The sequence below is a fragment of the Pterocles gutturalis genome, unplaced genomic scaffold, assembly GCF_000699245.1.
Source record: "Pterocles gutturalis isolate BGI_N339 unplaced genomic scaffold, ASM69924v1 scaffold8633, whole genome shotgun sequence".
Classification (NCBI taxonomy): domain Eukaryota; kingdom Metazoa; phylum Chordata; class Aves; order Pterocliformes; family Pteroclidae; genus Pterocles; species Pterocles gutturalis.
The window spans coordinates 51926-66784 of record NW_010125525.1 but is presented as its reverse complement, the minus strand read 5'-3'; the positions used below and the strand labels follow the sequence as shown (position 1 = coordinate 66784).

At 38.8% G+C, this 14859-nt stretch overlaps 1 protein-coding gene across 1 annotated transcript in view; it reads right to left on the bottom strand.

Annotated features, from left to right (window-relative positions):
* Positions 1-1527: 1527 nt before the first annotated feature.
* Positions 1528-14859, bottom strand: part of FRK (fyn-related Src family tyrosine kinase) — a 51485-nt gene continuing 38153 nt past the window's right edge. The window contains exons 5-8 of the mRNA XM_010078596.1: positions 11081-11239; positions 5876-6057; positions 3559-3724; positions 1528-1742 (exon numbers count right to left, since the gene is read on the bottom strand). Coding sequence (XP_010076898.1) covers positions 1528-1742; positions 3559-3724; positions 5876-6057; positions 11081-11239 — 722 coding nt within the window. The remainder of the gene's footprint in view (positions 1743-3558; positions 3725-5875; positions 6058-11080; positions 11240-14859) is intronic.

The following is a 14859-nucleotide window of genomic DNA, read 5'->3' as shown; positions in this document are numbered from 1 at the left end:
TAAGATAGAGCAGAAAAACAATAAATAAGAAAAAGAGTTTTGAATAGCGTGTACATAAGAGATGCATATGAAAGAAAAAGAAAAAAGGTGTGCTGCCTTCCGAAGGTAGAGGAGGGGAAAAGGAAATTAAAAATTAGAAGCAACGCACTGAGATTAATGGATTTGAAGTATAAGGAGAAGAAAAGAAAATGAAAAAGATATAATAAAAGCTGCCTAGCCTTTAAAGTAATTAATCTTTTCATTTATTTATACCGTTTTTTGATATTAGAGAAAAATGGTAGCACACTTATACTGAGCTCACACCATGTTAACATAGTACAGCTCTTAATTCGTGGACTATGTTGTTAAATAATTAACCGATGAATCATAAGTAAATAATTGAAACTTGGTTCTCTAAGCCTCACAATTGAGAGCATAAAACTGTCACAGTGAAATCAGATTTTAGCAGAACCAATATTGTAGTTAATTAGAAAGACTGGGAAAAAAAATCTAAAATCTAGCTGTAAAGACTGCTAGCTGAAGCACCTGGGCTCCATTTCCCCATGGAACAAAATAAAATGGATCATCTATTATTTAAATCTCCTATATTAAAGTTACATCTGAAGATGGAAACAGAGATTGCTAGTTCCTCTGCAAAATTCCTAGACCTGCCCTGGGCCTTGTCCTGTTGGAGAGGGTTAGTGATCTGGGCAGCAGGACAGGAAAGGATGTCACTCTAAGAGACTAAGGCAGTCCTATATTTGTGATAAAATATATTTTCCTCCAATATTCTTAAAATTAAGAACTATAAAACAAGTCCTTATGCTTCAATGGACAATGTCTCATCAGATCCACAGCACTGTTTAACAACATTAAGAACAAACAGCTTCAAGAATCTAATAATAACTGTATTTATTCTTGCAAAAGAGGAAGAGTAGAGAAACTAAAAATGATCACTATTTGCATCCACAAAACAAAATAGTTCCTTTTCTCCCATGAACACCTCTTTTATTTTCCAATATAGCAAAAGCACATGCTTCAACTCTAAGAAAGGCAATTAATCTGGATTCTGCCATCATTACAGTCACAGGATTATTTTCATTATTTATTTTACAATGAGAGGACTCTGGAAGCACAGATCCTGCTGTGCAGAGCCATCCCATTCCTTCATGAGAACAACCTGGTAAGAATCAAAAATCTAAGGAACAGCAAACAATTATTCCAATAAAGAAATGACAAAATGCTACAATGTTTATTGAATGACATTCATTTAATTTGTTCATTCTTGTAATCTGTTATTTTAAAAATAAATAGAAGGCATTTTATTTTTTAGAAGCCCACACCCCTCCAGCTTCCTGATGTTTAGTCTTGCAAAACACTTGCCAGCAGCAAAAATTTTAGGTGTCTTTGAGTATCACCACGGGGATGAAAAAGTACAACAATTTCTCAGCACCCCCAATAGCCTCCATGCCTGAGATCAGATGGATTTCACACACCTCCCTTCATCCAGGTTCACTGGCACCTGTCCCTCAGCCCCTGCCTTGGGGTTCATTTCACCACAGCCTGGGCGTGAGCATATGACGAGGAGTCAGTCTCGAAGTAGGTCTCCAGCTGCTCACAGAGGGCCTCGAAGGTGGGCCGCCCGCTTGGCTCCGCACTCCAGCACTGCAGCATCAGCTGGTAGAATGGTGCTGGGCAGGTCTCCGGCTGAGGAAGTCTGTACCCCTTGTCCAGCATCTGGATCACCTGGTGTCCTGTCATACCTGCAAGCCAAAAGGAGTTTGTCAGACTACTCAGGGCCTCTGTAGTGACGTCGCGTGTCCCTATCTCTTACTGAGATGGGATGCCCACCCCCCCATGAGGCAGACATACACCTGCGGGCAGAGATGGCCTCAGCAGATCCTCTTCAATGGCTACAGGCCACAGGAGTCACTGGAGGACCCCAAACCAGCAGTTGAAAACCATCTCCAGCACTTCTTGGCCCCCTCACCCTGACTGTGCCACCTGAGAGGCACAGCAAATGGGTTTGTCTGGGTGTGAGGCTTCTCCTCTGCCACCTGGGTTTGCTGAAACTGTTCCTAAATCCCTCTAGTTGCAGTGATTCCAAAATCTCCCAAGAAAATCTGTCCCACTGCTGAATTTTCCTCACATTTAGAAAGTTTTCCCTAACGTCAGCCCTAAGTTTCCTCTGGTGCAGCTCTGCAGTGGCATCCTGCCTGCTCTGTCACTGCGGGTCATGGAAAATAAACCATTCCCCTACCTTTGCTTTGTGTTTATATATTAAGGCTACTGCCCATTTCCCTTTCAATTCTCTGCTCTTTAAATTAAATCTTGAATTGCATCATCTTTACCTCTTTTCTCCAGATCCCTGAATGGTGTTTCCTCTTTACATTACCTACCACCACCATGGGTCAACATAACCTCTTCTCCTAACAGATTACTGAGGACAAACTCCCAAAAATAATACAAAATGAGCAAATAGTCATGGCAAAAGGACATTTTCTACTGTAAAATTACAGGTAAACTATGCTTTTGCCAAAGCATAATGCTGAATATATTTTCTGACAACACTGAGAACCATGATGTTACGTATCATTTATACTTGAACAGTTTATTTACATCTGTGTCTGCATATGCACACACCTATGGTTCATATACGAAAGAGTTGAGGATTTTTGGCTTTACTTTTTTTCTTTTCTTTTCAGAACAGTGAGTGTCACAGGAGGCAAGGGCAGGAATCAAAAAGCAAAATCAATTTTTCCTTTACAGGACCAGTTTGGGACACTGTGAAATGTAGCTTATGGCAAACACACCACCCCTCAAGCCTGTGCAGATGCAGCATAGCTTTTTTTTGCTTTAGTCCTTCGCTTGTGTTCTCCTCACCAGCACAAAATGAGACACAGTCAATCATTTCACTGATATCTTGTGTTATTGGAGCCACGGTTCCTTGAGCATTTCTCACAGTGCTAGGAATAATAGCTGCTCTCATACCATTAAATCTGCTTCTGAGGTTAGTGACATTTTATTCCTAATTCTTGTGCTCCTTCTCTTTATAAGACTCTCCACTGCAATAGTCAAATATGAGGGAAGGGGATAAAAACATCCCGATTTATTTTTCAGACACCTTCTTCCTGAAGTGGCTGTGCAGCACATCACACATAATAATCTGTTCTTCCACAAGATATCCTCAAAAAGATAAATTTTAAAAACCCACAAGGGCAGGATAGGGGAAAGAAAAACCTTTCCTTTTTCCACATTCCAAGAATTGGCACCTTTGATCCAACATCTTTGATGCTGGAGGGAAATAGCTGGTTGGTTTAGATGCCTGTGCAATGAGGTTGACTCCAGCAAGAGGAAGCTTGAATGGCTGCTAATCACAGCGTTTGGAAAGCTGCCAGGAAGCCTGGGGCAGCCAGAAGTTCTGACCCACTAAATGAGCCTCATCTGAACGGACTTCTTTCTGTATTTACAGTTTTAAGCCTTTAACATTCCTGTAGTATAGGCATTCAACTTTTTGTGTGTGTGTAGTTCTTAAAGCAAGAAAACATTAGACATCATTCTTTTGATAAAAGCACTTACCAGCATAAGGCATCTTCCCGTAGGTGATTATTTCAAACAGAAGTATTCCAAATGACCAGACATCTGACTTAACGCTGAATTTGTTGTAGCGGATTGCCTCTGGGGCTGTCCATTTCACTGGGAGTTTTGTCTCAGGCCTAGCTTCATATACGTTTTCATTCTCTACCTGTCATGGGTAAAACCAAGCAAGCCTGATTTCAGATGTGCTTCAGCAAAGCACTTAAGCACCTATGCTAAGCACGTGCTTAATCTTATCCTCTTTTAGCCAAGCACTTGCCTTTCATGGTATTAAAGCACACAGTTACTGAAGTCTATTGTTGAATTGGGCTTCACAGTTGAGAAATGCTACCATTTGGGAGCTTTTCTAAAGCATTTATCATTTCAAGTGAGTATGCAGCACTGGAGTGGCTTGTGATTAATTATGACCTGCTACTGTGAATTCTGGATCTGGCATGCAAGATTTCAAAAGTGTGTCAGGAGTGGCAGCGAAAGCATCCTGCTGACACTAGAGACCAAAGACTGGTCTTCAGTAATCAGAGAAGGCAAGAGCAAGAGCTAATGAATTTCGGAATTTTTCTTCTGTGATTTATTGTGGTGTTGAAGGGCCATTGACTTTGAAAACAATCACTTAAGCAGGTTTCCAGGACCAAAGAACAAACTCCAAGTGATTCAAATTAATATATTAGCTTACAGTGGGTCCAATTAATGCATGTAAAGTGAAGAAGAAAGACACACAGAAAAAGGAAAATTGTTTACTTGCAAATTTGTGGAATTATGTCCTTAAAGTTTTATAGTACAGACCTCTAAACTTTGTGTAAATTTATTCTCTCTTTAATTCCTAAACGTAAGTTAGTATACATCAGTCACATCCAAGCCTTGGTCAGGTTTTTTTGCATGCAAATACAGGTAAATGTGTACAAGATTTTACTTGCTTGATTGTTTTTAATATGGAATGTATGTTTCCCATTTGTAATGTCCAATAGTTTTAAACAGACCAGTTGTATCTACATACAGATACAGTTGGCATCTTTACCATAATACTCATATCTAGAAATAAGGAATGATTTAATTATTCTAATTAACACATACAGAAATACAGATTTCATTTCTACTCCTTTGGGATCTTTGCATGTGACTGTGTTAGCTCTTTGGCTTAGGAGACACAATATTCCTAAGAAAGCCTGCCAAAATGACTCTACAACAGACTATTTTAGTATAGTTCAGTTTTAACAAGAAATGTCAACAGCTATAAATTATTACCCTCTCTAGTGAGGACAGAGCACAAATATCCATTGTAAGCATTGTTCATTTAAAAAATATATTTTTCATGTTAAAAAATGTGCAATCTAAACTTATGCATAACTAGAAGAATCAAAATTAAGCAGAAAAGCACCCTTGACGCCATTGTCAAGCCATTATTCTATACTTCAGTATGTAATAAATCCAGCTCTGTTATGAACTTCAATTTCTGCTATTTAAATGAGAAAAAAAAAAAAAGCAAACTAGAAGCAGAAGGTTTTTTCCTCTGTTTTTCTTTCTTAGTTCAAGAACATAAATCAATAAAAACAATAAGACCTCAGGAATTACAGATTACATATTGAAAACCATAAAATATGGTAAATCAAATCTTTTGTACTCTGATCAAATAATTTTCAGAGGCAAGAAAACCACATTTCTAAACCACAGCTCTTTCCTAGGGTGATGTTGGTCAACATTACTTGGCATTCCATATCCTCAAGAGCTAAAGAAAAAAAACAGTGCAATGGCAAAGAACTTGAAACTGCATCAGATTTAAAACTCTGAGAGCTCACTTTATGAACGCCACTGTTAGTCGTGGAGAGGAATAAGGTTCTTTTATGACTACTACCTGCATTCGCAAGCATCACAGAGGCAGTGGGGAAGTGAACAAGGAGAGAATAGCTGTCAATACACTTTTATAGGCCTTCCCTTACAGGCTTAGGAGTATAATTTTGCCATCATTCTTGTGATCTCTCTCCATGTGGCAGACATTAGTGTTGTGGGTAAAGGCTGTGCAGCAATGGGTATTGCTTGCCAAGCTCCTTCCATGGTGGCTGAGTGGGAAGTAGACACTGGGATGCCATTTCCAGACTGACACAAAGGCACAGGCCAGCTTCTAACCTTGCAAGGAATAATGCAGGTAGAGAATACAAGTGAACATGTTAGGGGTCCTTTTCTCCCTGGGCATGCCTTTTACCTGACCCCAGCAATTCAGAGGCTACGGTTCATCTTTTCCTTGACCTCTTCCACCTTGTTCCCCAGAGTTAAAGTAGAGCCAATTTGCCTTCTCACAACTTACCTTAAAAACTCTTGCAAGTCCAAAGTCTGCCACTTTGTAAACACCATGTTCACCAACAAGAACATTCCTGGCTGCCAGATCCCGATGGATATAGTTCTGGGATTCAAGGTAAGCCATCCCGGAAGCCACCTGAGCAGCCATGTCTACTTGTTGTGGCAGGAAGATTTGGGAGCCAGCATCTTCTGTTTAAAAAGGAAATGACAAGGATATAATTAAATATTTACAGTATTCAGATACAAATAACATAACAGCTGAGTGGTTCAAACAGCCGACACAAATCAATAGAACCATTCAATACAATAAAGTAACAGCCTGGCCAAATGACAGAGGTTAGTGAATGACACCTCTTAAAGTCATGCAGTTAATTTCACAACAACTGAGTAGCAATTCTTGTCCCATCTTCTCTAAAAGACCAGATACTAAAATGCAGCAGTTGATCTAGGCCTGGAAGGAGCTGCTGACACAATGTGAAGAAAAAGGTGTTTATCTACCAATATTAATGCAGAGGTTTGCTTTTCTTACAAGTGTGTAATCCACTCCAAACTGTGAGTAAGAGTTAATGTCAGCACTCACTGGGTGTAGCCAAAGCTGACTAAAGATGGAAAACCACAAAATTATTCTTGTTCCCTGTTCTCCAACAATTCTTACTAGGAAATATACCATCTGCTGTCAAGTGTAACTGTCATTTTCACTTTCCAGTCCACTTGACTGCTTCATGCTGCTATCTCTGTTGCTGCTACTCAACAGTAGGACTCCTTGAGCTGTTTTCAAGCTTCCTGTTTCTCTTGTAGAACTTTCTGAAGCAATGTGTATGCCATTCCCACCACTGTAAGATCAGCAAGTCCCAGAAATAGAGATTTGGCAACCGAAGACTGGCTGTTCAAAGAAAGCAGTAGAAGAACTTTGAGCAGAGCAATGTGTCTCCACAAATGAAAGAAAGAGCCTTGGGCCATGAAAACCTGCAGCCAAAAATAGTAAAATAGGTAGCCAAGAAAAAAAGTCCCTTGGAGTATAACAAATTAGAACTCAAATTCAGTGCCTTTGGGGTATTTTGGGGACAGCTGACCTCCTCATAACAAAGAATTTATATCCCAAGGTAATCTAGGTAAGCCAAATCAGTGTTATATTCAAGCATTGGTGTCACCCAAGCCCTAACACTGCAGCACTGAAGCATGAGTGCCTACCTCTGTAGCCTCTAATACTCAAAACATTTTAAATTTTCTGTTTCAGAAATTTAATAATATCAAAAATCTGAATGTATGCTGCTATGCTCATTGGCAGTTCTCCTTTCTCATCGGGAATGGTGACTTTTCCTTACTGCCTCTGTGTTAAAGCAATAAAACATTTGTAGCTGGTAGTTTTCTGTTGCTTATTTTGAACTGACTCCAAGTGAAAGTGTGTCTTAGCATTGTTTTGCATAGCCAGTTTTGGCATTTTATCTGACCTAATCTTGCAATCACCCCTAATGAAGAGTGTGAAATTCCATAATTTACTTATCTATTCTGCAATCACCAGGCCTTGAATTTCCTGCTCATCTGGATGTTCTGAGATGACTAGGCAAAAGAAATTAATTTTAAATGATTAAACTTGTCCTCTATGTGTATTGTCCTACTTCCTTTTTGAGGCATTGTCATGGTAATTCAGCACCAAGATTATTTACTTCTGTTGTTGACTCAGAAAGTCTTTTCCTCTCCCACACATATGTTTAATAGTTGCCTTGACCTTTAAAAGAGTGAGGGAGAAAAATCAAGCTATGTGAAAATCTATGGCTTAATCATCAAGAAAATCCATCATCAGGCCACAGAGTAATATAACACTCTGAAGTTTTGCAGTGCTGAAAACTGGCAGACATCAATGTTTATTATTCAGCTTGCTGGACAAAGATATAAATTCACAAAATACGTTTATGTTGTATTTAATTAGAAAACAACTAAATATGGCCAAGTAGCTTGTACAAGTACCTGAGTTTTGGAAACTAGCTTAATGTGACTCAGGTTAAAATCTCTCTCTCTATGTTGCCTTTCACACTGCTCGTTCCTTCATCTGCGCAGGCTGTGAAAGCCTGGTGAAAGCAGACAAAGATGCAGACGGGCTTGAACCCAGGTTTGTCATTCCTCTTCTGGCACTCCAGGCTGGCCTGAAATAAGCTTGCTCCAAGAGGCAGAACACAGCAATATCATGGGAAAAAAGGATGACTCATTAACCTTGTTTTTGATGATCTGCTTCAGTGCAAAATAGGAGTTAGAGCTGCTAAACCCTCCCTGTCTTATTCCCTACAGGACACACAGGTGCACTGTGTTAACAGACAAGGACAAGGTCCACCTCTGATGGTGGAATTGCAGCTGAAAGACTGTATCTTCCATTGGGGCCTCTTTGGGATCCCAGATCAAGCTGATCTACTGTCTTTAGCACGTGGGCTGAAGGGGAGGAAGAGGCTACTGTTGCCCTGGCTGCTGCAGTATTTCTTGGAGGGTTTCTCTCTGTGACCTCTGCTGCTGTTCTGGAGCTAAAGTACTAAAAGCTGTAAGGAGGAGCCTCAGATGATCAGAAGCTGAAAACTGTACACAAAGATAGAGGATGAAAGTACAGGTCTCTCTGGGATCTGAAGTGCAAATTATGTATGGTTGTGTCATAAAAATTTCTGACTATACCTCCAAAAGCCCAGGTTGGGCCAGCCAAAGCACACAAACTCAAGCACAGCACTGCCTTAGTACAACCATGGAAGCTTCCAGATCAGAGCCAGCTCCCATCTGGCTGGTTCAGAGCAGGCTGAAATGATTTAAAGCTGTATTCACATGGGTATACATGTGCTTTACTTAGTTTTAAAGCATCTTAAAGGATAAAAAACTACAACCAAAAAAAAAAAGTTAATAAAACTTCCACACTCAAAACTAGGCACTACTGATGAGTTTATAAAACCTTCCCATGGCTTATTCTTTACCCTATAAAGAAAATGTAGCACCTTTGTGTCCTTTTTACTAATATTTTTGACAAAACTATAGCCCTTATATGAAAAATTTATTAGAGAAAATATTAAAGAAGGCTTAGGGTCTGCACCCTGTTCTAAGCAATCAATCACAATATCTCACATAGGAAACACAGGAGAATATTCTCATTGACAGATGCCTGACAATAAAATAAATAAATAAGTGGCACTTTCTTCAATTAACAGCATTGCCCCCATAATAATTCACCGAACTTCAAGACTGTGTCCCTGCCAGAACAAGCCCCAGGTCTATCAGAATCAGTAAAAATGCTCATACATTTATGACAATTTCATTCACATCCAATAACAAAATTTTTCAGTTGCATTTTTTCCATACTGGTGGCAGCTCAATAACTCGGTGTAGCAGTGTTCATCAAGAAGCATCCCAAAGTACATTCGCAGGGTCCACTGGGAATTCACACACTCATCATTAAGTAGCTGTCATTATGGTGGAATGCAATAGTCACTATGCATGAAATATTAGGCATTTTTAAAACCGGAAAAACATACCGTACCTTTCTAGGAGGGGAAATTTAATCAAAGAATGATCTCTGGACTTTCCCTCTGTTCCAGTTTGCCATATTTATCTATAGTGCGCACAGAGACAGGAGCCTTTGGAAATGTTTTCCTGGTTCCTGAAGTGGCTGAGCCTCAAGAACGCTTATCAGGAGCTGTGCACTGACTGCCAGGCAATACAGATCACTTCCAGCCACAGAGCTCTGCGCAAGCTTCAAATCTCTTTCCTTATTACTCTCACTGACGGCAATGACTTTTCTCCGACCAGTACTTATCAAAGCACCTGGATCTCTGCCTCCACATCTTAGTTCTTTTTACCCCAGTGTGTGTATGCCATCAGACAAGGAGAGATGCTGCTAGGCTGAGTTTCAACTGGTCATTTTCACAGTTCTCTTGACAGCTGCCTGGAAACCAACTGACTTTCCACAGTCTTTCTGATGCAGGGCTACAGGAATGAGCACTTAGGCAAAGATCAGGTTGCATACGTGGACTTTACAGCAAGGGCAGCTGCTGTGCCTGTGCCAGTAACTGACCTACACACAGGCTGCAGCCCTGATGTGTGCTGGACATGTTGTACTACATGCACAACCAGGCTGATTTTCACCTCTGCAATAGCTGTGACTCATCCAGGCTTTCTCGGAGCTATTTCTCCTGTGCAATAAATGTTTTCATGCACAGCAATCATTTCGTGATGTGCCAGGCTCTTTCAATCAGGTAAGTGGCAATCTGCACACAAAGGCACCAAAGATGAGAATTTAAAAAAAATTTGTGCCTCACTACCTCTGGCCACTAAATGCCTACAAAACTTTAGATGATCCGGCCCAAGATCCTCGCAGCCCCTCTCTGCCCAGGTCGTGGTGGGGCTGTCCCTCTACCAGAGATTTCTTTAGCTGTAATTGTCCCTGGACTGACCCTCACTTAAAAATGGTTCCACAGAGAAGATGGGGGAAGGCATGTGTCATATAAATATTGTCTGTGGTGTTTCACAGGGCTTTGCCTTACGGGCCGGAGGCAGAGAAGAAATTTAGCAGGACAATCTCAGCAAACATTTTGTCTTCAAGAGATCATTACAGCTTTAGAGATATCTAGCATCTCGGAGACATCTGTTAAACTGAAAATGGGTAACAACACTAGAATCAAGCATTTCTGAATAGCAGGGGTGAGCTTAAAGTGCAATCATTATGCTAGTCTGTTTCAAGCTGTACAACTTTATTTTTAATTATTATTTGCCTTCAAAAGAGCACTTTGAAGTGCTGCTGAGGCAAAAGCCCTGAAGCAATAAGCAGAGGACAAATTCACAGTGAAAGGCTGTCCCTGCCTAGTAGTAGATTTCAAAGCTGTTAAGTACATTTTGAGGAAGTGCCTCTATTTCATGTCAAATATGATGACCTAACCTTCTGTATGCTTATATTTTTATTCTGTCAGGGTATGTTCCCATCTACTGATAGAACTGAGCAGAAAAATGTGGGTCATTATAAGGCAAGAATCAAACTGTGACTGTGATTCTCTCCTACTTCTCAAATACTTTGGCACGTCAAAAATTCATAAACCTCCTTCTTTCCTCTTTTCGCATCCCCACACGCGACAAATAATGTAGATTTTATATTAAACCATAGTGTTGTACTTCTAGCTTTTATGTTAGTGTATTTGCTAAACTGACAGCTGTGGCACCCTTTGAAATTATTTTATAGTTATTTGCTTACTTTGAAGGTATTCTAGAAGACTTCCATATCTCATCAGCTCAGTAATAATATAAATTGGGTCCTCCAAAGTACAAACAGCATAAAGCTGTATAAGCTTTGGATGTCTCAAGTTCTTCATTATTTGTGCTTCCCTCAGAAAGTCCTTTGGATCCATTGAACCTGAAACAATAGCACATAACAAAACATAAGCTGAGGTTATTAAAGACCTTCCGACCAGCCTGGCAGTCCTAAGGGAATAACTGAGATTGTTTTCTGTCTTTCAAAGTGTATTAGCATCTCAAATCTTCACAGTTCCCACAGAAAACAGACAGTGCAGCTGAAATAAACAGTTAATGAGTGAATATGCCAGTTGCACAGGGACAGAGAACATATGTGTTCCAGCCACCCGAAATATAAAGGCTAAAATTAACCTCCCCCAGGCAGAAAAAAGTGAGGCTAGAATGTTAACTGATGTAATTTAAGCAAACAATTATGTTGCAACTGGTTAACAAAATGTCCAGAAACTGGAGTAAGAGTACCTAGGTAATGAACGTAAAATTTCTGACAGAAAAATAGTGCTGCAAAAAGAACTTGTTGCACTTTTTTCTGCTTCAGCAATCAAAGCCTGAAAGCACTGAAATCACTTCAGCATGTAAGGAGTGGATGTGTGCATTTTATATACATAAATACAAAAAACTTATAATGTTCACATAATATACAAATATATATACACAAATATTCTCATAGTTATCTGGAACAACCTTATTAGAAACAACAATGTAGACACAGATGTAACAGTAATTTTACACTCCCTTAAATGCAGAAGTATCTTAACAGAAAACGATCCCAACCTTTTAAGTGTCACATAATGTCCTCTAGTTCTATTCACATACACAGGTAGTCAATGTATAAACTATGTCAAAGAAGCAATATGGAAATGGCACAGGGAGCTAAAGCCAGTAGCAAATTTAGCATTAGAGCTCATATGTCCTGAATAAATGAATGATTAGAAAAAAACATGCACAAATAAGGAAGAAAAGTTTTATCTATGGATGATGTAGCAGTGATCAGATATTCTCAGATGTTTGAGGAAGATGGTACCTAACATCTGCTTCACAATATTTGTTACAAACAAGCATGAAATTATCCAACTACTCAAATGTTACCTTTCTTCCAAATCAAAATAGTTTCATTAACAAAATATTACAGTGAAGGTTTAGGAAAAAAAAAATTACTCAAGTCTAGTCTGCTCTACAGCATGATTAAAACCAAACTCTTTTCTTAGTGTAAGCAGACTGAATCATTTGAGAAGCCAAGGCTGAAAGAATAAGAGTCTTTATGGGTTTTTAACTTTAGGTAACCAAGAAGGTTCATTTGGGAGTTTGGCTCTGTTCCAACATGTGTGTTTACATGAAGTGAAATATTGGGAGGATGCTAAATGGTTCAGCAATAAAACCCCACCAGAAAATCTGTTCTACAGAAGGAACTGGCAAATCAGCCTGGGACACCTTCACCCAACACCTGCCTTGAATGCTGCCTCCTGAAAAGTGCTCCAACCTACTTCCCAAAACACAGCAGTGATGTACATCGATGCAAGAGGATTGACTCAGAAATGCTTCTGACATAGACTTCATGAAAGAACAGCCACTTGACATTGCAACTTGTGAGAGCAAAGATTATTGGAAGGAACAGGTGCTCCTCTCCCCAGCATCCTCATACTTCCCTCAGCAATCCTGCAGGGTTCAATTTGATAATATTTTATAGGATGCCATTAGGAGCGATGGTGAAAGGCAATGATTTCCATGCCATCAGTAAATGGATAGCAGACAATAATAGATCTCCTCAACAGGTACAGGCTATACTCATTTCCTTTTGTCACTGTCAGAGGAAAGTGGGGGCCTGCATGAAAAGTAAATGACTCATACTGGGTCTGGATAAAGCAGAGATGAAAGTCAGGTGGAAAAAACAAATATCTGTAATGTTAATGCTATATGCTTTTCCTGTTTAGAGCAGCACAATCTTTACAGCTTTATTTGAACTTTCCACCACTCCTAGGTTTAAAAAAAAAAAAAAAAAAAAAGAAAAAGAAAAAGCCTAGGATTATCTTTAAAGGATTTGGGCTTACTTTGATCTGGACTTACTTTGATACTATTTAGTATTGTGGTCTGTTTTCTTACACTCTTCAAAATATATTCATTTGTCGTGGAAGTCATACTAAACTCTATAGAGAAGCTGCATGGTGTGAGGAATTACACCTCCAAAGAAAAATACATAAGCATGACTACTGATTTAATATCGGTGCCAAAATTTGACATGTTGATCCTAAAAAGGATAAAGTATTTGCTAACTTGGGGTCTACCAAATCACCTGCCCTCTATGGATCATTATACAGGATTTCTTCACACCATAGAAAATGACAGTCTGATTTGTTCTCATCATCAAAGTTTGCCTAGAAGGAATCTCTCAGTTTAATCATGCTATAAACTTCTTCCAACAAACTAAAACCAAGCACCATGTTTTTCACACACGACAACTTGCAATAATTGATCGGGGGGTAGTATTCTATTACCTGACTAGCAGCAAATCCTTTTTCATGCTGTAAAAATAATTAATAATAATAACAATAACAAACCAGTGACAAAGATCACAAAGTATTTCCTGCATATTTTAAAGAGCATATGTAACCTTCAGTTTTACTTAGTTTATATCTTTAAATAGCACAAGTAGCAGATACCGACCAAAACCCCCCAGAGCCTGGCAGCTCTTATAATGTAGTTAATAAGTCGATTGGATGCTAACTAAAAAAAAAAAATTAAAAGTGCCTTTATCAGTGTTTTGTGTAAGATTAGGGTTTAACAACTAGATAAGCAAAGTAAAAACTGCCTGTAAAAACAAGTGAATGTGCTTTTTACAAATTAGTTAGATAAAGCCTGTCACAATAGTGGCAAAGAAGTTACAAAACATTTCTTTGAGGAAGTTTACATAAAAGCAATATATAAAATATATGCCACATTGAGTTTCAAATAACTGGGTTTTTTTAGTTTGTAGTTGATTTTCAAGTGTTTTTAACGAAGTATATGTTTTCAGCTGCAAGTGGTAAGCACAGTATGAAGAGCAGAATACTGTAAGTAGAAACCACTTGAACAAAAACCAACTAGTTAACAGTAGCCTTTACTGAAACAAGTATCCCTTCTATAAGATACCAGTTTGGGAGTAGATTGATCAGTACCTGAAGAACATACAGATTTGCTAATTTATTTTTTGAATGAAAAATGTTTTTGTAAATGTCAAAGTCCTTCTTAAGAACAAAATGTTGGAATATGTTTCTTTGATGTCCTCTACGATGTGCTGCTTTGCAAGAAATCACCTCTAATTTAAGCCAAATTAAAGCTTGCATATAAATTCTGATTACTTTCTTTCTGAAAATATTTTGCTCTAGAATTGAGGAAGCTTCACATTATAAAATAAACACTGATAACTTGGAAATGAGTTAGAGTGAAAGGTCAGTTATTTTTATGTAGTTTCCACTGGCCTAAATGTAAGCAGGCCTTAAATATTTGATAAGCCTCTCCAAATTCCCTTTGTTTACAACTTTCAATAAACCTTCACAAATGGCTTCAAAGAAACTGTGTACTTCAGATCAGCCTTGTCTTCTGAATATTTTTATACAAAATAAATTTAAGTACAAAGTTGTGCTGGTTTTGGCTGGGATAGGGTTAATTTTCTTCATAGTAGCTAGTATGGGGTTATGTTTTGTATTTGTGCTGGAAACAGTGTTGATAACACAGGGATGTTTTAAT